Consider the following 21866-nt stretch of genomic DNA (forward strand, 5'->3'; position numbering starts at 1 on the left):
TCACCAAATGTTTACATTAATAATATTTATATTATTTGCTAATTAATAACCACCTCATGTGGAACTTTGAATCTGCGTCTCATTTTAGAGGCTGCTATTGTACACCAGAGGTCGTATTTCGGTCATGGATATATGCTTTGAGAGCCTTTCACATACTCTGACTGAATAAAATGCAGGGTTATCCACCAAGACAACCCGGGTTCTGAAATATAATTGGCTAAACTGGCATTATGCAGGCTGAAAGAACCAAAACAAAGACAGATGTTTCGGCACAGAACAAACATTTTCAAAACAGAATATCTGACTTTAGCATTGTATATCAGATAAACAAGAATGTTCACTTAGCATGTTTCTTAAATATCTGCAAACAAACATATTACGGTATTTGTATGCTCTAGAAGAGTCAAGAATGTACATACAGCACATTTAACCACCCATTATTTTCCTCTTTAATCCAACATTCTGCCCTCAATAGCTCTCTGTTTCCACCTTGAATAGAGATCTCTCCTTTTTCTTTTGTTTATTTACCCCTTTGCTCATTTTTTCTCACTAACCCTGTTCCAGTTTTAATCCCTTCCTCTCCTCTCCTGAAATTTATGTCAGCAGGAAGAATAAAATGGAGAATAGATTGGGGCCGGAAATTATGTGTTTGTTTAAAGCTTACAGTATGTGAATCTAGAATTGCTGTTGGATTAGTATAATTTAATGAATGATTTGTTTTCCTTGGAAATGTTGTGTTGCTATAAAGATATTTTCTGTGTTGTGAGGTAAGAGGACTAACCTTTTTTTTTCTCTTTCACTTTTTTTAAATTAAGTTGTTTCTTAAAACGAAAAAAAAAAACTCTTAAAAACTAAACCTCTCTCTGTTGCAGAATGTATTTATATATAAATATTTATATATACTGTATATCAGGTCTCAAACTCAATTCCTGGAGAGCCGCAGCTCTGCAGTTTCGCTCCAGCCTTAATCAGACACACCTGATTCAACTAATCAAGGTGTTCAAGACTACTTTTGAACACCTTGATTAGTTGGATCAGCTGTGTTAGACTAGGGTTGAAGCAAAGCTGTGCAGAGCTGCGGCTCTTCAGGAATTGAGTTTAAGATCTATGATATATATTCTAGTCTATGTTGCTAGATGCACATGAGGCTTTTTTAAAATGTAAAAGTCCCCTTATATAACATTGAGGCGATCTACAGTGTAGAATATTTAATTGTGTGTTGGCTAAAAAGGGTTTGTTTCCAAATTTAATCTTAACTTTGTTTCCACTTTGTTCGCCATCATGTTCTCTATCTTTGTTCATCATCTTGTAAACTATTTGGTTTAATTTATAGCTGGCCAAGCAAAATTGGCTATTTGCAAGGCTTGCTTGTAAACCTTAATTTGTTTACAGCTCTAATCAAAAATAAGGGTGAAAATATTACTCTTTCGGAAAGCATGGTGGTTAGCACAGTTGCTAGTTCCAATCCCGGCTGGGCCAAGTGGCATTTCTGAGTTGGGTTTGCATGTTCTCTCCGTTTTGGTGTGGGTTTCTTCCGGATGTTCCGGTTTCCCCCACAGTCCGAAGACATGCGCTATAGGTGAATTGGGTAAACAAAATTGGCCGTAGTACGAGTGTGTGTAAATGTAATACAAATGGTTTGTAAATAATGCAATACTGAATTTAGTAATGGACAATTAATAAGTAATAAAGTATGACAATACAATTACTAAGCACATTATAAATTGATCAAGAATCCAGCAATAATATCTATAAACTGCATACTAACATCTATTAATGTAGAGTTAATGCTTAACAGATAATGAATAACTATTTGCAAATGCTTTATTAATGATTCAGTGTGTAGTTAGTGTCAACGGCTTTATTAGTTGACCTTAATGTATGAACTAAGTATGAACAGTACTTGTACAGCATTTATAGCTCAACATTTACTAATGCATTATAAAAATCTAAATTCAGGCTTGTTAACATTAGTACATTAGCATTGTGAGTTAACATGCTAACAATGCGCAACTTTATTTTCGTTAACTAACCTTGACTAACATGCACAAATAATGTAATAATTGTATTGTTTAGTAAATGCATGAACTCATACAACCTTATTGTAAAGTGACGTATGCTTATATTAGTAGTATCAGAGACTCTCTAAATAAGAAAGCCCTACGCACTTTAAAACTTTGTGAATTCTACAATGTATTAATTTGATTATTACATACGTACATTCTGTATATTTGTATTTGATTTATACTTACCCCCTGCTGGCATGTATTTTATTTTTTTTTACTGTTAAAAATTTCATAATAATAATAGAAAAAAAATTATTGTAAAGTGTTGCCGTCTCAAAATAGAAAAATATTAATAATAAAAATAATAATAAATAGTGAATCCTTAATTTTGTTGTTGGAAAATCCAAAATGTCAATTTATATAACAAGAAAAGAAATTATAGAGTGTGAAGTTTTTCAAGATGTGGTGCAAGTTTTCAACAGTTTAATTAAAGTGAAAATCTATTTTGATTACGTTTTTCTATAAGAATACCAGCAAATTAAAAAAAATGTAGATTTTTAAAGAAAGGTTGTGCTCCTATAAAGGACATTTGAAAGGAGGAAAGAAATCAATGTTCAGTTTAGCATTTTCTTATTCCCCCAACATTCATGTAATTTATTTATTTATCTGCCTGCACTATTAATTATTTACATATTTAAATATATAAATTAATAGCTCCCCCCGCCCTTTGAATTTATTTATTTATTTATTTATTTTTTTATTTTTTTATTTTAATTTATTATTTTTTTCCCCCCCAAATTATGTTTAACAGATCAAGGTAATGTTCACAGTAGTTTCTAGAGAAAGTCTCATTTGTTTTATTTTGGCTGGAATAAAAGCAGTTTAACGTTTTTTTTAAACCCGTTTAAGGTTAAAATTATTAGCCCCTTTAAGCAAATTATTATTTTTTATTGTCTACAGAACAAACCATTGTACAATACCTTGCTTAATTACCCTAACCTGCCTAACTAACTAGATTAACCTAGTTAAGCCTTTAAATGTGACTTTAAGTTGTATAGAAATGTCTTGAAAAATATCTAGTCAAATATTGTTTGCTGTCTTCATGGCAAAGATAAATCAATTATTAGAAATTAGTTATTAAAACTATTATGTTTAGAAATGTGTTGAGAAAATCTTCTCTCCGTTAAACAAAAATTGGGGGGAAAATGAAACGAAGGGGCTAATAATTCAGGTAGGCTAATAATTCAAAATTCAACTATATATTTACTTATTTATTCTTGTGTATATTTATTTATTTATTTATATTAATGTATTTACTTATGTATTATTGTTTTATTTATGCAGAAATTTGTGGATTTATTAATTAATTTATTTGTGTATTTAGTAGTCAATTTATTTTCTCAGAGATGGGCTGCAACTGGAAGGGCGTCCGCTGTGTAGAAAATTTGCTGGATAAGCTGGCTGTGTGTTCCGCTGTGGTGACCCCAGATTGATAAAGGGACTAAGCCGAAAAGAAAATGAATGAATAATTTATTTGTTGTTTTTGCAGGTTTACTACTCTAAGATGGAGAACTACATGGCTTAAGTAAAAATGTTTTTGTTAATGGTGGTATTTTTAATATCAAATTAAATGTTACAAATGTATTGCAAAAGCATTATTAAAGTTTACATCAAGAAGAACATCCAATAAATAAAACGAGTACACAGTAAATAGCACTAAATGCTAAATGAATAAATAGGCCTAAATAAATAAGTATTCATTTCCCAGAGATGGTCTGTGACTGGAAGGGCATCGGCTGCGTAAAAACTTGCTGGATAAGTTGGCAGTTCATTCCGCTGTGGCGACCCCAGATTAATAAAGGGACTAAGCCGATAAGAAAATGAATGAATAAATAAAATAATTTTTCAAATACAAATAATAATAATTAGAATTGAGTGTATGCTACAATTAACAATCAACATTTTAAGATAAAGCGGTATCAAAAAAGTGTCCTCTCTCTCTCTCTCTCTCTCTCTCTCTCTCTCTCTCCCTCTCCCACTTTCTTCGTTCAGCCCTGCTCATTCACTCATGCAGTGCAGGTCTCCAGACGGCTCGTCTTGCGTCACACAGTCATCTCCACTGAATGTGGTTTAGCCAGCTCAGCTCTACAACACACACACGCACACACACAGACAGGGGAGAGGCGGGGGCTTCAAAATCATCAGGTGTATGTGTGTGTGTGTGTGCAGTCGCTCAGAGGTTTCACACCAGATAACAGGCATACAGGTCTGTTAACCTTGGATAGCATGACGGGACAGTTAACTGCGGAGGAATCGATGTCTTTCAATGCATCTTTGTTAACCAAATCTGATTCTTTTCATCAGAGGCATTGCTTTTGTTCTGCCAGTCAAGCTGTGACCGGGACATCTCCATGATTTGGTGAGTTATCATGCTGAAACGTTATATTTAATCTAGCGATCAAATTGACACTACACATGCATGTAAAATTGCTGGGTTCCACGCGATCGATTTGTGTTGGGAAAACATGAACACTGTAAAAGAATCCTGGTTGCCTTACATTTTTAAGCTGAATCAAATTAAACTTATAAGTCCATTGAACTTACATTACGTAAACTGACGTTAAACAGCTTGTGTAACTTTAAGTTAGATCATGATTAACTTAGTTTAACAAGTTACAATGACATAAAACATATGCTGTCATGACTGATTGATCATATGATTAATTTTTACACTGAAATAATTAATTTAACTTATTTATTTTTACAAATTTAAGTGAATTTGACATGGGACAATTAAGTTGGTGCAAAAAAAACTTAAGAAATGTGTTGTTTCTGCTCATTTTGAATAAGTAGTTTGAACAAAGTGTAGCTTATATACAGCGTTGTGTTATTGCATTGTTTGATTAAGCCTTTAGTACGTTTAACTGTACAAAAATTGTTCATTAATTTAATTTGTTGTTGCATCTGTGTTGTATTCATGATATTATACAGGGTAAAGGTTAAATCTAGGTTAGTTAAATCTAATTAACTTTTACTAGTCATGTCAACTCATATTAATCAAACTGATTAAATATATTAAGTTAAGCATAACTTAAAAATGTAATTAAAACCTGATTAACTTATCAAGCAAGTTAAAGTAACTTAAAATATTTGTAGTTATGATTTTTTGTCATATATTTTTGACAGATTATTTAATCTTCCTAAACATTATATTGGGGGAATATACCTACTTGATGGCATAATTATTATTAGCCCTCCTGTGACATTTACAAACAGGAACATTGAGAAACATTGTTTTAAATATTCATTCATTCATTTTCTTTAGTCTTTTTATTTATCACGGCCACCACCGTGGAATGAATCGCCTACTTATCTGTTGAACACAGCAGATGCCCTTTCAGATGCAGAATTAGGAACATTTATTGGAATGTGAATTTTTATAACGTTTTTTTATTAAAGTCAATATTATTAGCCCACCTAAAGATTTTTTTTTCATTGGCAGAACAAAGCACTGTTGTCTTGTCTAGTTAATCAATAATTAACCTATAGCTACCTTTAAATTAGACTGAATAGTAGTATCTTGCAAAATAAATACGTATTATATATGTCATCATGGTAAAGACAGAGGAAATTAGTTTTAAAACTTAATATGTTTCCTAAATGTGTTTAAAAAACATATTTTTGTAATACCACTGCATGGTTTAAACACTGTAAATAACTTAATAGCATTTTCTGTAATACAATGTTGTTGCATCACTATTATACTCAAGCTTTATAGTTTTCATTGTAAATTATACTTGGGGAATATATATTTGTATTGTTTGAATAAGTCATGAATACGGTACTTTGAACTCTTAAGGGCAAATAGGCAGTATTTTAGTTTTTGCTTTAATATTAGATAACACTTTAATTGATGGTCCAGTTGAGTATTAGTAAACTGTCTAATACCTGTTGATGCTGCTCCGTTAAAAGACATTTAACTGACTATAAGAAACTTTGCACGTACATGTCAGCTTACACTAACACTAATTCTAACCTAACAGTCCACTTATAATCTAATGAGAATTAGCTAGCATGTAGATGCAATGTAACAAACCAGTGCTTTATATTTAATCCCAGATGTCAATTATATTATACAGTGCTCAGCATATACAAGTACACCCCTCACAAATCTCTCTTTTAAATTCATATTTTTAATAGGAAGCTATACAATATTATATTTGTGCATATACATTAGATCAGTCAGTACTGAAGCCAAATCTGGAGCTTATCTAAATAACTTATAATAACACCCAAAAACCAGTCAAATTTATATGTTAGAGAAAAATATTAAATACAAGTTTAAAAAAGAGGAAAAATCAAGAAAAGCAAAAGAATTTTATTGTATTATCTTTCAATTTCTAAATCTGTTTTTTGACTAAAATATTATTTTAATAAATATATCTGTTTAATAAATCTGTTTTGTTTAAATGCATCAAAATACATTTCCTATATTCACTGAGAAATGGAGAAAAATATTCATTTTCAAAATGGGGTGTGCTCAATTATGCTGAGCCCTGTAGATTTACAGTTCAAAACGATCAGCATTTTTAAACAAGTATGCAGTACCATCACTCACTGCTCAAATTATTCACATCAAAAAAATCGTGTAGTAAGTATAGTCTTGTTTAATATACTATGTTAAAGTGTACATTTACAGCATTGTTACTCAATGAGCGGCGACACGGTGGCTCATTGGTTAGCGTTGTTGCCTCACAGCAAGAAGGTCGCTGGTTCGACTCCCGGCTGGACCAGTTCGGATATCTGTGTGGAGTTTACATGTTCTCCCCGTGTTGGCGTGGGTTTCCCCCGGGTGCTCCGGAACCTAACAAGTTCAAAGTCATGCACTATAGGTGAATTAAATAAACTAAATTGGCCGTAGTGTATGTGTGTGAATGAGTGTGTATGGATGTTTTTCTGAACTGGGTTGCAGCTGGAAGGGCATCCGCTGTGTAAAACATATGATGGATAAGTTGGTGGTTCATTCCGCTCTGGCAACCTTTTAAATAGAGCTGAAGGAAAATGAATGAATGAATGAATGGTTACATGCGATACAGATGAATTGGGTAGGCTAAATTGTCCGTAGTGTGTGTATGTGAATGTGTGTGTGGATGTTTTCAAAAAACTTGCTGGATAAGTTGGCGGTTAATTCCGCTGTGGCGACCCCGGATTAATAAAGGGACTAAGCCAACAAGAACATTAATGAATGAATGGTTGGAGTTTTACTAAAAATACTTATCAAATTCTGCAATTTTTTTGGTAAAAACTTAGTATTTTGTACAAATATGATTTTTATGTACATTTTTACGCACAATTTTTTTTACGTTTCATTAATATTTAAATAACTTTGCAAAAAAGTTTAAAAAAAGTTTTAAAAATTTTAACATCGTCTTCATTTTATTTTAATTAGATGAAGAAGAATAGACCAATTAAAAAGTACATTTTTATAAATTATTATTATTTATTTATTCATCCTCTGGCTTAGTCCTTTATTTATCAGAGGTCGCCACCGCGGAATGAATCGCTAACTATTCCAGCATATCGTCATCTTAGAATTATAAGGTTCTATCTGACATTTTTGTCAAAATTTAGTTATTGACATATTTTTATTAATTGACAACTTATTTACATTATAGGATGTTTTTTTTATAAGTTGTTTACATTTTAAGACTTTTTATTTAAAAAACAAATGTTACACACATACCAAAAACTTTCAAGCTCAATATCTCAAAATCATTCAGAACACAAATAGAACCTTATAATTTCAAGGTGATGATTTGTTTTATGCTGCGGATACCCTTCTAGCCACAATCCAGTACTGGGAAACATCCACATACACTACAGCCATTTTTTGTTAACCTAATAAAACTCCAAACAGAAATGCCAACTGGCACATCCGGGACTCGAACCAGTGACATTTTTGCTGTGAGGCCACAGCGCTAACCACTGAGCCACCGTGCCATCCCATTTTATTATCATGAATATTTAAAAAATACGAATATTAAAGAAATTATTTGCTTGGAATTTTGTTTCCCCGAATAACACTCTTATGTAAAGCTTCATAATGTCCAACCTATGGAAACACTATCTTGTTTTATTCCTAAATTCTCCTTTCTAATCAGCCTTCTCATTCTGACCACTTTCTTGTGTTGATATAAAAGGAGTCTTTATTCTGCTCTTATCTCATCAAACTTCATTACGGTGGCTTCCTATTTGTTACGAATATGCCCACAGCACATCAGAGATATCATATGACATTCTTTGTCATACCCATTCAACGCCCACAAGACTTTTATACAATACACTGCTATACAGCTGAACTCAAAATGATTAGCTCTTTTTTTTTTATATATATTTCCCAAATGATGATTAACAGAGCAAGGAATTTTTCACAGTAATTCCTATAATATTTTTTCTTCTGGATAAAGTTCTTTTTTTCTTTATTTCGGCTAGAATAAAAGCAGTTTCTTAATTAAAAACCAATTTAAGGTCAATATTTTTAGCTCCCTTAAGCAATATTTGTTTTCGATTGTCCACAAAGCAAACCATCATTATACAACGACTAGCCTAAATACCAGAACTTGCCTAATGTACCTAGTTAAGCTTTTAAATATCACTTTAAGTTGAATAATAATATCTTGAAAAATAGCTAGTCAAATATCATGTACTGTCATCATGGCAAAGATAGAAAAAATGGGTAAAAAATATTCAGGGGGACTAATAAATCTGACTTCAACTGTATTTTAAATGTCCAATAAATAAATGAACATGGTGTTTGATGAATCGAAAGATCCATTATCATGTTGAATCTTAAATTGGAGCTGCAGCTGCTGTAGCATTTCTTTGTGGCCGAGTAAAATCCTTTTTATGCATGACCATCAACATAACAATGATGATGTTGTTAGTGTTTTTGCTGTCAACAAAGGATGACTTTGAAAAATGCAGGCTTGGAAATTGCTGCAAATAAGAACAATGGCTTCCTTCAGACTTCTTCTGCCCTTTTTGGATTTCTACTCGCAGCTTTGTTCCTGCACTCTTTCCATCTATCTATCAGAGATCAGCAGCATATCGTATGGCTGGCACAGTCTGTGCTTCTAACTTTCTTTCATGGAAAAGTAAGAACTTTTGTAACTACGAACCCAGGACAGCAGATACCTGATCCTGGTCTGTGGGAACAGTGTCACTTTTCGTCTGTGTGCATAATTCATTCGATGGAAAAGTTGTCCCTCATGACCTGCAGCAATTATCTCCAGATCAGAATATTAACTTTATTTCTTTTATTTTATTTTATGTTCGTTTGTTTAATTGGGTGTTTATGCAATTTTTGATACATCCCAGCAAGCATTTTTTGTTTTTTGAAAATCAAATAGACATCTAGCCCAAAATTAGACTAGTCGTCAAATAGACAGATCCCAGCAAGCATTTTTTGTTATTAAAAGATGTCTAATAAATGTCTAAACAGAGTCGTCTTGGCTAAAACAAGGCTAAATTTGGGCTGTCAGTGAAAATCTAATGGATTTCTAAAAATAGCCCAAAACTAGACTAGTCATCAAAAAGATAAACCCCAGCAAGCATTTTTTGTTTTAAAAAAAAAGTCTAATATATGTCTAATAGACATCTAAACATAGCCATCTTGGTTAAAACAAGGCTAAGTTCAGGCTGTCAGTGAAAATCTAATCGACATTTAAGATTAGCCCAAAACTAGACTTGTTGTTAAATAGACAGATCCCAGCAAGCATTTTTTGTTTTTAAAAGATGTCTAATAGACATCAAAACATAGTTGTCTTGGCTAAAACAAGGCTTAATTTGGTCTGTCTGTAAAAATCTAATAGACATTTAAAAATGGCCCAAAACTAGACTAGTTGTCAAAAAGGCAGATCCCAGCACGCATATTTTTTGTTTTCAAAAAATGTCTAATAGATGTCTAAACATAGTCGTCTTGGCTAAAACAAGGCTAAACTTGGGCTGTCAGTGAAAATCGAATAGACATCTGAAGAATAGCCCAAAACTAGACTAGTCGTCAAATAGACAGATCCCAGCAAACATGTTTTTGTTATGAAAAGATGTCTCATAGATGTCTAATAGACGTCTAAACATAGTTGTCTTGGCTAAAACAAATTTGAGCTGTCTGTGGAAATCGAATAGATGTCTAAGAATAGCCCAAAACTAGACTAATCATCAAAAAGGCAGATCCCAACAAGCATTTTTTGTTTGTAAAAGATGTCCAATAGATGTCTAAACAAAGTCGTCTTTGCTAAAACGATGCTTAAATTGGGCTGTCAGTAAAAATATGATAGACGTCTAAAAATAACCCAAAACTAGACTAGTCGTCAAAAAAACAGATCCCATCAAGCATTTTTTTGTTTAAAAAAAAAAGTCTAATATATGTCTAATAGACATCTAAACATAGCCATCTTGGTTAAAACAAGGCTAAGTTCAGGCTGTCAGTGAAAATCTAATAGACATAGCCCAAAACTAGACTTGTCGTCAAATAGACGGATCCCAGCAAACATTTTTTGTTATTAAAAGATGTCTAATAGATGTCTAATGGACGTCATACAACGTCTGTCTAATCTGTCTATTTGATGACTAGTCTAGTTTTGGGCTATTTTTAAATGTCTATTAGATTTTCACTGACAGCCCAAGTTTAGCCTTGTTTTAGCCAAGCTGTCTATGTTTAGATGTCTATTAGACGTCTGTTAGACATCTTTGTTTGCTGGAATGTTTGGTGCATTTGTTTTGTAGTAAAAATTCATTCATTTTTCTTAGGCTTAGTCCCTTATTTATCAGTGGTCGCCACAGTGGAATGAACCTCCAACCTAATATTAAAACGTCTTATGGTGTTGTGTGCCTGCTGGGATGCTTTGTTTCCCGCCTTCAACCTTTCCTTTATTTCTTCCCTAGTTTCGTTGCTGAGATCCTATATATTTGAAGTTGGTTGGAAACACGCTCAAAGGAGTGTGTTTCTACCTGCAGGGTTTCTGCTGAGGTTGAGGTGCTCAGTGTGTTCCTACCTGCAGGGTTTCTGCTGAGGTTGAGGTGTTCTGAGATCTAGACATAACCATTGTCTTGCCAAGTCTGCAAATGTGGAGTTTTACATGCACAAATGACCACTGTAGTCACAGACACCTTTCTTCTGAGGCACTTCTTTTTACATTTTCAGTTTTCTTTACACAGATAATGTCAGTACTGTTTTGAATCTGCTACTATGCTGACTCACAGCGATCTGGAGCCCCTCCCTTTTTTGAAAAGAGCACAATCTCATTTGAATTTAAAGTGATGGTCACTAAAATGCCACAATTAAGTTTAAGTGAAGTTTAATAATAAACAAATTTTGAGAGAAGCACGTGCTCATGATTGACCTAGCTGGCCTACATTAGCTAAATACGATCCTCCAATCAAAGGAACCCAAGTGACTATAAATATCCTCATTACCTTTCTACAACTATCTTTGTCTGGAAGACCACCCCCTCCATCTATCTGTCAGAGATCAGCAGCATATCGTATGGCTGGCACAGTCTGTGCTCCTAACTTTCTTTCATAGAAAAGTAAGAACTTTTGTAACTACGACCCGGGACAGCAGATACCTGATCCTGGTCTGTGGGAACAGTGTCACTTTTCGTCTGTGTGCATAATTCATTCGATGAAAAAGTTGTCCCTCATGACCTGCAGCAATTATCTGCAGATCAGAATATTAACTTAATTTAATTTAATTTAATTTAATTTAATTTAATTTAATTTAATTTAATTTTATTTTATTTTATTTTATTTTATTTTATTTTATTTTATTTTATTTTATTTTATTTTATTTTATTTTATGATAGTTTGTTTAATTATAATAGCAAGCATTATTTATTTATTTTTTTTAAAAAGATGTCTAATAGATGTCCAAGCATAGTCCTCTTGGCTAAAACAAGCCTAAATTTGGGCTATCTGTGAAAATTTACTAGACATCTAAGAATAGCCCAAAACTAGATACAAATGAATTATTCGATGAACAGAATTCTGGTTATCCCCAATGCAATGCAAGAATTACATTCAGGAGGTGCACAACAAATTTACATTTCCCTGACTCCAGCTTTTGTACACAGCTGATATAAAAAGGTAGAGTTTCGTAAGTAATCAGAATCAGTTAATAAATATATAAATATATATAATATACAGGTTAGGTGCTGTGTACAAATGCATATGAGAAAGTATTGCATTGTAAATTGTTATAAGGTGCTTTGTACAAGTACGTATAAGACAGTATTGCACATTTTTTTTGCACAGTAGGGGAATATTTAACTGTTCATGAGGTAGATGGCCTGGGGAAAGACATTTTTCCTGCGTCTGGCTGTTTTTGTGCTTGGTGCTCTGTAGCGCCGACCAGACGGTAACAGTTCGAACAGGTAGTGTGCTGGGTGCGAGGCATCCAGAGTGATTTTGCTAGCCCTTTTACTCACCCTGGAAGAGTACTGTTATTGAAGTGTAGGAAGGGTAGTGCCAGTGATTCGTTCAGCAGTCCGGACTATTCGCTGTAGTCTACTGAGGTCGGTTTTGGCAGCTGAGCCGAACCAGATGGTGATTGAAATGCAGATGATGGATTGGATAACAGCTGAGTAGAACTGTACGAGCAGCTCCTGTGGCAGGAACCTGAATGACTCTACTGCAGCCACAGTGCTGTTCATGATGGTGAACGGGGGGAGTGCAGGAGGGTTTCTCCTAAAGTCCACTATCATCTCCAATGTTTTGAAAGTAATGTGTATTTATATAGTGCATTTATCGTGTATGGCCATACACCCAAAACGCTTTCACTTGGATGATGCGATGGCAGCCACAGGACAACGGCGCCAGTGCACTCACCACACACCAGCTATTGGAGTAAAGAGACAGTGACAGAGCCAATTCAGTGGATGGGGATGATTGAGAGGCCATGATGGGTAAGGGCCAATGGAGGGAATTCGGCCAGGACACCTGGGTTACATCCATACTTTACGAGAAATGCCATGGGATTTTCAATGAGCACAGAGAGTCAGGATGAAAGATGGAGCTCACGGACAGTATAGTGTCACCTTCACATACTGTGGTATTAGGACTCACGCAGACCGCAGGTTGAGCACCCCTTGCTGGCCTCACTAACACTACTTTAAACAGCAGCCCATGTCTCCCATCCAGGCACTGAGCTCAGCCCTGCTTAGCTTCAGCAAATTACCGGTCTTGGGCTGCAGGATGATGTGACTGTGGCATTTTGTGAATGACTGTGGCATTTCATGTTTGTGTAATTCGTCACTTGTCAATCATTCTTCAGTTCTCTGGTGCCCGCACCCAAACATACTTCCTCTTTTTTCCAACTTCTCTGCACAACATTAAAAGCATAAGACTTCTCAACTGCAAATATTCAGTGTTCAGTTTCAGCACATCTTTGCTTCAAAAGGAAAGTCAAATGAAAAGCTATAGTTATTTTCAGATTTTGATAACACTCTATCTTTTCAGCCAGTGGCAGAAAACCTCTACTTCTGCAAAAATGCTTCATTAGTATGCAAAGCGTATCAAACTCAGAGAAGTTTGGTTAATATATCACTCAGCAATACAAAAATACAAGTGTCTAGTGAAAAGTAAAAGAGACAACAGTAATAATAAAAGAAATAAGTTCCTATTTCCAGCACCTGCCACATCATCTAAGATTAAAATATTCTTGAATCTCGTGTTGCTGAATTTCCCGTAAAGTCCTGTCCTAAGCACAAGTTAAGCAGTGGCAGATTGCATGTTTTTTTTTAACTCATGGGAGACGAGCAATTGAGCGATCAGCGGTGTACCTAAATAATTGGGCACTTGAGGAAATGGTGACACTAGAAATGCTTCGACAATCAGATGCTATAGTAGCACTAGAGGACTCTGCATGCGTAAGCACAGCACATAGCACAGCGCATTTACACTGTATTTACGTAAAGAAGCCTTTAGAGACACAGCTGTGGACCTCAGGCTAACAGATAATTAATTAAAGTAGCTTTAAATTATTACTGAAGAGTCTTTGTCTGTGTTTCAGGGATTTTTTCCAGAGTCCAACCAGGTAGCAATGATGGTTGGAAAGCCAGTCCGGCAGTGGAGGTCCATCTGTAAGGGACTGATCCTGGGTGCACTCCTGACCACCTGCATGATCCTTCTGTACTGCCTGTCGGCCCCCGAGGTCCAGTTTGGCTTGCAAGAGTGAGTCTTTTCATGTGTTTAGAATAAGGAATGCCAAGCAAGAAGGGAAATAATATGATGTTTTTAATTTTGGGGATAGTTCACCCAAAATTGTGAATTCACTGACTATATACTCTTTATGAGATTTTTCATTCTGTTGAACACAAAAAGAAGATATTTTGAAGAACGTTAGAAACCGCAACCATTGACATCCAGTAGATTAAACAAAAACAGATAAGTAAGTCAATGGTTACCGGTTTCCAACATGAAGGATGAGTAAGGGATGACAGAATGTCTAGTTTTGGATTAACCATCCCTTTAGGTTCAAGTAGGATCAGAGCTCTATTTATTTTTGTGAATTATAAATAAATATTCACAAAAAAAAAGTCTGTTTTGAATAATAGTGTCATGACAGCAAAAATTGTTTATCCCTAAATTCTTGGCTAATTCTCTTATGACATTAATTTTCATTTGATATTAGTTATAATGGATAAAAATGTAACATTTTTCAGGCAGTTTTGCTTAACTTAAATATTTATATATTTATATTATTATTAAATTATTTAAACAGATAAACTGTAATTTTATAAAATAGATGAAAATATAATAATATGTTAAAATGCATTATTATGTTTATTATGTCATTCGTTCATTCATTCATTCATTCATTCATTCATTCCTGTGATGCCAAACTTTAATTTCAGCATCTTCACTCCAGTCTTTAGTGTCACATGACAAATAAAATCTAGCCTAATATGCAGATTGGCTTTAAAAAATATCTTATTATCATTACAATATCAAAAAAACAGTTGCTCTGTAAATTATTTGTAATAAAATCACAGTTTTTTTTTATGATAATAATAGAAAATTTGAAATCAAGTATTTGAAATATATCTAACATTTTAATGGGTGACGCAGTGGAGCAGTATAGTGCTGTCACCTCACAGCAAGAAGTTCGCTGGTTCGAGCCTCGGCTGGGTGAGTTGGCGTTTCTGTGTGGAGTTTGCGGGTTTCCTCCAGGTGCTTTGGTGTCCTCCTCTGTCCGAAGACATTGGGTACAGGTGAATTGGGTAGGCTAAATTGTCCGTAGTGTATGAGTGTAAATGAGTGTGTATGGATGTTTCCCAAAGATGGGTTGCAGCGGAAAGGGCAGCCAGTGCGTAAAACATGTGCTGGATAATTTGGCGGTTCATTCTGCTGTGGTGACCCCGGATTAATAAAGGGACTAAATTGAAAAGAAAATGAATGAATGAATGAATGAATGAATGAATGAATGAATGAATGAACATTTTAATGTAATTGTCTTTACTATGAGTTTTAATGTATCCTTGCACAAAAGAAGTGATTTAAAAAATATATATCCTACTAATTACAGAGTAGTATCAAGACAGTGACATCACAAAGACAAGCATTTTAGATTAGTTTTTTGTTTTCTTCATTTAATATTTTGTAATATGGTTTCCTTTCCCTCTTAAACAGAACAACGTTATTTACTCGCTCTTCAAAACCTTTTTTGAGTTTCTTTATTCTATTGAACAATGAAGAAGATATTTTAAAGAATGATAGTTGTTAGCAACCATTGACATTCATTGTTTTAGTAGTATGGAAGTCAGTGAGTGCCAGCAACCATCATTCTTCAAAATATCTTCATTATGGTTCAACAGAAGGTTTAAAACCACATGAGGGAAAGTATGATGAGGTCATTTTCATTTTGGGTGAACTATTCCTTTAATTTGTCTTACAATTCTGGAGTAAAACATGAATATGAGAACAACATATTCTAATGATGAAATGGGTAACTCTTTACAGTAAGGTTGCATTAGTAGTAGACTACTATGATGAATAAATGCTGTTTAAGATCGCTGGTACAGTTCAAGTCCAGAATGGGTCAGTTGGCATTTCTGTGTGGAGTTTGCATGTTCTCCCCGTGTTGCCATGGGTTTCCTCCGATTTGCCCCACAGTCCAAAGATATGCACTATAGGTGAACTGAATAAACTAAACTGGCCGTGGTGTTTGTGTGTTAATGTGAGAGTATATTGATGTTTCCCAGTGCTGGGTTGTGGCTGCAAGAGCATAAAGCAGACTGTTAGATCACCATCTCCACGCCAGATAAATAATATCTAGCCCCGGACACCAGGTCTTGTCAGGAAATATCAGTTTCTCCAGGTGTATGGACAAGAAATCAGCAGAGTTTCCAATACCCAAACCTGTTAACCAGTATTTAACTGAATTAACAGTTTCCTATCAATATAGGAGTTGACTGAGAAAGCCAGAAGGATACATCTAACAAGTGTTATTATACCACAAGCAACAGCAATGAAAAATTACTCCTTCACAACATTGCCCAGAGACAATACAGGCTTTGAAATGGAGACATTTCACTCATCGCTTATCCACAGATTTAAAAGATGATAATGATATGGAACATTTTTACTAATAATAAAAAAGCACTAATTATAGGAAAATATTAATATTAAAATATAAAAAACATAATCAAATGGCGAATAATAATCAATAATAATAATCAAATCATTACCTAATGATCAATAAAATGATATAATGATAATTATATAAATGACTACTGAACTTATGATTAATACAATTAAGAATAAATGAATATTAAAAAATTAAAATAAAACACAACACAAATGAATGGTTGCTTTATTGAAACAACACACAAATAAGTTGTTTCTCAGATCCTTTTTTGAATGTGCTATAATAGTTGGTGGTTCATTCCGCTGTGGCGACCCCTGATAAATAGGGGACTGAGCTGAAGTAAAATTAATGAAACCATAAAATGTATTTGAAACTAAACATTTGATTGATTTTTATCCACAGAGTGCCAGTGCCTTACTCATGTGCCCATCGCCCTTCTGCTGCCCACTCCATCTCAAACAGCTCCCATCATCCCTCAGGGCAGCCTATCTGCACTCCGAAAGTGGACATTGTGTTCATGAAAACCCACAAAACAGCCAGCAGCACTTTCCTCAACATCCTCTTTCGCTTCGGTGAGAAGCACCACCTCAAGTTCGCCTTCCCCAACAGCCGCAATGACTTCTTCTACCCCTCTTCGTTCCACCGCTCGCAGGTCAAAGACTACCGGCCTGGAATGTGCTTCAACATCATCTGTAACCACATGCGCTTCAATGCTGCCGAGGTGGCCAGGGTGCTTCCAGCCGATGCCTCCTACATCACAATCCTCCGGGATCCCGCTGATCTGGCCGAGTCCTCCTTCCACTATTTTGGACGTGTCGTACCCCTAACGTGGAAGATTTCCGGGGAGGACAAACTCAGAGAATTCCTATCCGATCCAAACCTTTATTACGACCCTGAAGGATTCAATTCCTTCTATCTCAAAAACCTGCTTTTCTTTGACTTCGGCCAGGATAACAACCTAAATCCTGACGACCCAAGAGTAGACCAGGCCATCCAGGAGATCTCCAAACGCTTCCAGCTGGTGATGCTTGTGGAGTATTTTGAAGAGTCGCTTATTTTGCTGAAGGACGCCCTCTGCTGGGAGATGGAGGATTTGCTTTTTTTTAAACTCAATGCTAGGAAGGATTCGACTATTTCTAAGCTCACCCCAGAGCTTAGATCCAAGGCCCTCCAGTGGAACGCCATCGACTGGAAGCTTTACCAGTATTTTAACGACACCTTCTGGAGAAAGGTGGACGCTTACGGCCGGCAGCGAATGATTAGAGATGTTGCAGAGCTTCGGCGCAGAAATGCAGAAATGGCTGCTGTATGTATTGAAGGAGGCCAGGCTGTTGATGCAGGAAGCATCTTGGAGACGTCCATGCAGCCGTGGCAGCCTATTGGGGAGAGGTCCATTATGGGTTACAATCTGAAGAAGAATATCGATAAAGCCCACCGAAGGCTCTGCAGGAAGATGCTGACCCCAGAATTGCAGTATCTCAGCGATATGGGTGTCAATCTGTGGATTACAAGACTGTGGGGTCACATTAGAGATATCCTGCACTGGTAGCGCAGAAGAGATGTGTCTAATGAAGTATCTGTTAATTAAGAGCTTCCGTATTTTGTGATTCTCAAGTGTTTAATTATTTATTTATGGTTGTGAATTGCATTATGGGATGTTGATTTCTGCTCTGTGGACTTTTAATGTTAATGTTTTAAGGTTACTCTGGAGCCTAAACAAAGTGACTTTTATTGACATTTTAGTAGTTTGACATAATATAATGTTTAATAAATAATATAGAGAGACAATTAGTCAGAATTCAAATAACAGGAAAGGTTCTTTCAGTTTATTACAAGGTTTTTGTAGTGTAATATACAATACCAACCCATACAATATAGCACTTTAAACTATTAAAAATGGTTATATGAGTCACTTTTTTCTTTTTTTAAAAAAAAAAAGATCAAGGTCTTATAATGCAATTTAAAATCATAAATAAACAATAAACAGTAAAAACCTGTATCACAAAATACGGAAAGCTGCTAATTTACGCTTATTTTTTTTGCAGTGCAGGTGAGAAGTCAGCACTGGCTTGTATGGAAGCTTATTTTAGCCACAGAATAAAGTTAATTCAGAGGTTTTCTTATAATTAATCTCATTGTTTTTGTTAAATCTTAACTTTTGCTTGTTTTAAATGAGATTTTAAAATTCACTCAAATATGATCATCCTCAGGCCAACTAAGATACAGGTGACTTTTTTCATTAGTAGAATATTAAAGATTTTTTGTTGTTGTTGAAATGTAGCTCAGTGGTTTGCTAGTTGGCATTTCTGTGTGGAGTTTGCATGTTCTCCCCATGTTGGCGTGGGTTTCCTTCGGGTGCTCCAGTTTTCCCCACAGTCCAAAGACATGCGCTATAGGTGAATTGAATAAACTAAATTGGCCATAATGTATATGTGTGAATGTGAGAGTGCGGCTGGATGGGCATCCACTGTTAAAAACATATACTGGAATAGTTGGTGGTTCATTCCACTCTGGCGACCACAGAAAAATAAGGGACTAAGACTAAGGAAAATTAATGAAACATTCAGAAATCAAATAAAAGAGTCAAATAAAAACTATGAAAGCAACATATATACAATTGAAGGCAACTTTTTAGTGAAATCTTTCACTTATTAAAGCAAGGATATTTTCACAGTATTTCCTGTAATATTTTTTTTCTTCTGGAGAAAATCCTATTTTTTTAGTTTGACTGGAATGAAATGATTTTTTTATTATTTAAAAAATACTTTTTGGTTTAATAATATTAACCCTCTAAAGAACAAACCACTGTTTGTCAATCATTAGTCTAATTAACCTAGTTAAGTCTTTAAGTTGCACTTTAAGCTGAATACTAATATTTCGTATAATATTGTACACTGTTTCTCAGTGATGGGATGCGGCTGGAAATGCTGGATAAGTTAGTGGTTCATTGCGCTGTGGCAACTCCAGACTAATAAAGGGACTAAGCCGAAAAAAACAAACAAACGAATAAATGAATTATGCACTGTCATCATGCCAAAGAGAACAGAAGTTAGTTATTAGAAATTACTTATTCAAGTTTTACATGTAAATGTGTGAAAAAACTTCTCTCCATTAAACAGCATTCGGGAAATAAAACATAAATCATTATGTAAAAGCATATGTTTAAATAAACATAAACATTAATAATTAAGTTATATAATACAAAAAAACTGGTAAAACCAACCTAAATACTATAGGTATTGTAAACTAAAGATTTAAGGTATTTTTAATAAACATTTGGTAAGCATTTTTGACACTGTTAAGGTACAAAGTGTCTTGTCACTGTGCTGCACCTTCATGGATTAGATTTGTACCTTTAATGAAGGTACAATATTGCATCTGCAGGTTTTAAAAACCAAAGGTACTCTTTGGTTTCCTATGGTATAAATTATGTCTTTAACTGCAATGGTACAAATTTGTTTCTTTGTCTTAAGGTACAATTCTGTTAAATAAAAAGGTACTGCCACAGTGACAAGTGTTTGTATGTTCTTTAGTACAATATAGTTTCATTTTTTTTTCTGAGAGTGCAGGAGGAATATTATTTTTGCCTTCAATTGTATAACAAATATTTAAATCAACTGAATGAATGAATGAATATAGGATTACATACATGTTTTATGATTACATTGTATGCATGCTGTAGCCATTGACTCAGCAAGGACCACACTGTGCAGCAGTTCGCCAGTAACTTACTGTAAATAAATTACTGTAAAATACTGTTTTTACATTTACAGCAACATTTTTCTTGCTGCATCTGTATTTACAGTATTGCATGTTTATCTTTACTGTAAAATACACTACAATTTTCAAAATGCAACTTTAAACAGTCACATACCGCAAAACTGTCCTACAGTAAAATACAGTTAAATTCTGTGTCATCTACAAAAATCGATGGCTTCATGCATGGTTTCTTAGAAATCATCACAAACCTTAGACAAAAGTCACCTTCATCTTGATTGGCTGTTCAATTAACAAAAGGTCTTTGTTTTTGGTTGAAATGGCCCTGTGACAAGCTTGTTTCAGTCAAAGAGTGGCAAAAAAACTACTGCTTTCTCCTATTTTAGACCATTTTTATTGCAAATATGAGTTTTTATCTACTTCTATTCATAATTCTGATGTTTCTTCATGTTTACCTTTCAGTTTTCAGCTTTCAGTTTTCAGTCACCTCACAGCAAGAAGGTCGCTGGTTCGAGTCTCGACTGGACCAGTTGGCATTTCTGTGTGAAGTTTGCATGTTCTTCCCGTGAAACAGACCTTTCTTGTCAGAACTAATTTCATTTACATAATTGTTGGTATCACAGTCATCAACTCAATATTACAAAATAAAAGTCACTATTACTAAATTTAATTTTATTCTGTGGCTGAAATACTGTAAGCTTCCATAGACGTGTATGCAACAAACCTAAAACCTGTTTTTTCTGTGTCAGAAAGAAGTTAAAAACATTAAAAGACATGACTGAATTATAAAACATTTTCATATTTACATGAACCTTACCCCACCCTCCCTAAAAAGTGGTGACAGTTACGTTTGTTAACATGTTTGTGTTGATAAATGTATACTGTAAAGTCGCCGTTATGTATTATGTAGTGTGTGGATGCTTGAGTCAATCATCAAAATGAATCAGCAACACCTTATTAGTGACCTCATTCTCTGAAGCTTGTATTGTTGGTGCCAACGGCAGTAGCAACAAAAAAGTGTTCTCTCTCAAAGTGCTTTGGACTCATTGACGGCTGTTGTTTTTGCATTATCACTTAAACTCTGGAGTGGAAAGGTGCTTTTAAGCTGAAATGTGATGACGTATCGGACTTCCTGTGGAAGAGGCCACTGAGCAGCCCTGAAATCCACAAATGATGACAAGAATAAAAATGTTATGTAACATGCATGTGTCTCAGTTGTGTTTTATTGTCACTATATATATATATATATATATATATATATATATATATATATATATATATATATATATATATATATATATAGCTCAACAAAAACCAAGAACTTGTAACATCATTTTGGTGTTTCTTTTTTATGTTTATTTATTTATTTGTTTTTTTTTATTCATAACAAGAACAATAGCATACAAAAAATTGAGGAATACCCCAGCAAACAATTTTGTGTTTGATAGACATCTAATAGACAACTAAACGTAGACAGCCTGGCTAAAACAAGGTTAAAC

The 21866-nt window shown here is 34.5% G+C and overlaps 1 protein-coding gene across 2 annotated transcripts; it reads left to right on the top strand.

The window, feature by feature from the left end:
* The first annotated feature begins 4184 nt into the window (after positions 1 to 4184).
* gal3st1a (galactose-3-O-sulfotransferase 1a) lies at positions 4185 to 21570 on the top strand. 2 transcript variants are annotated; one of them, XM_087252896.1, is made up of 4 exons: positions 4230 to 4272; positions 4371 to 4425; positions 14074 to 14234; positions 17053 to 21570. In XM_087252896.1, the coding sequence occupies exons 3-4, from the start codon at positions 14104 to 14106 to the stop codon at positions 18197 to 18199; spliced, it is 1278 nt and encodes a 425-aa protein (XP_087109022.1). In that variant the 5' UTR covers positions 4230 to 4272; positions 4371 to 4425; positions 14074 to 14103; the 3' UTR covers positions 18200 to 21570.
* Positions 21571 to 21866: the final 296 nt, after the last annotated feature.

This window comes from Danio rerio, chromosome 5 (assembly GCF_052040795.2).
Source record: "Danio rerio strain M-AB ecotype USA chromosome 5, GRCz13ab, whole genome shotgun sequence".
Classification (NCBI taxonomy): Eukaryota; Metazoa; Chordata; class Actinopteri; order Cypriniformes; family Danionidae; genus Danio; species Danio rerio.

What these genes read in the sequence shown, in the direction of transcription:
- gal3st1a (XM_087252896.1), top strand. Translation starts at nt 14,104, where the DNA reads ATGATGGTTGGAAAGCCAGTCCGGCAGTGGAGGTCCATCTGTAAGGGA. An exon ending in GTCCAGTTTGGCTTGCAAGA is followed by an intron (nt 14,235 to 17,052) that starts GTGAGTCTTTTC and finishes TTTTATCCACAG; the next exon opens with AGTGCCAGTGCCTTACTCAT.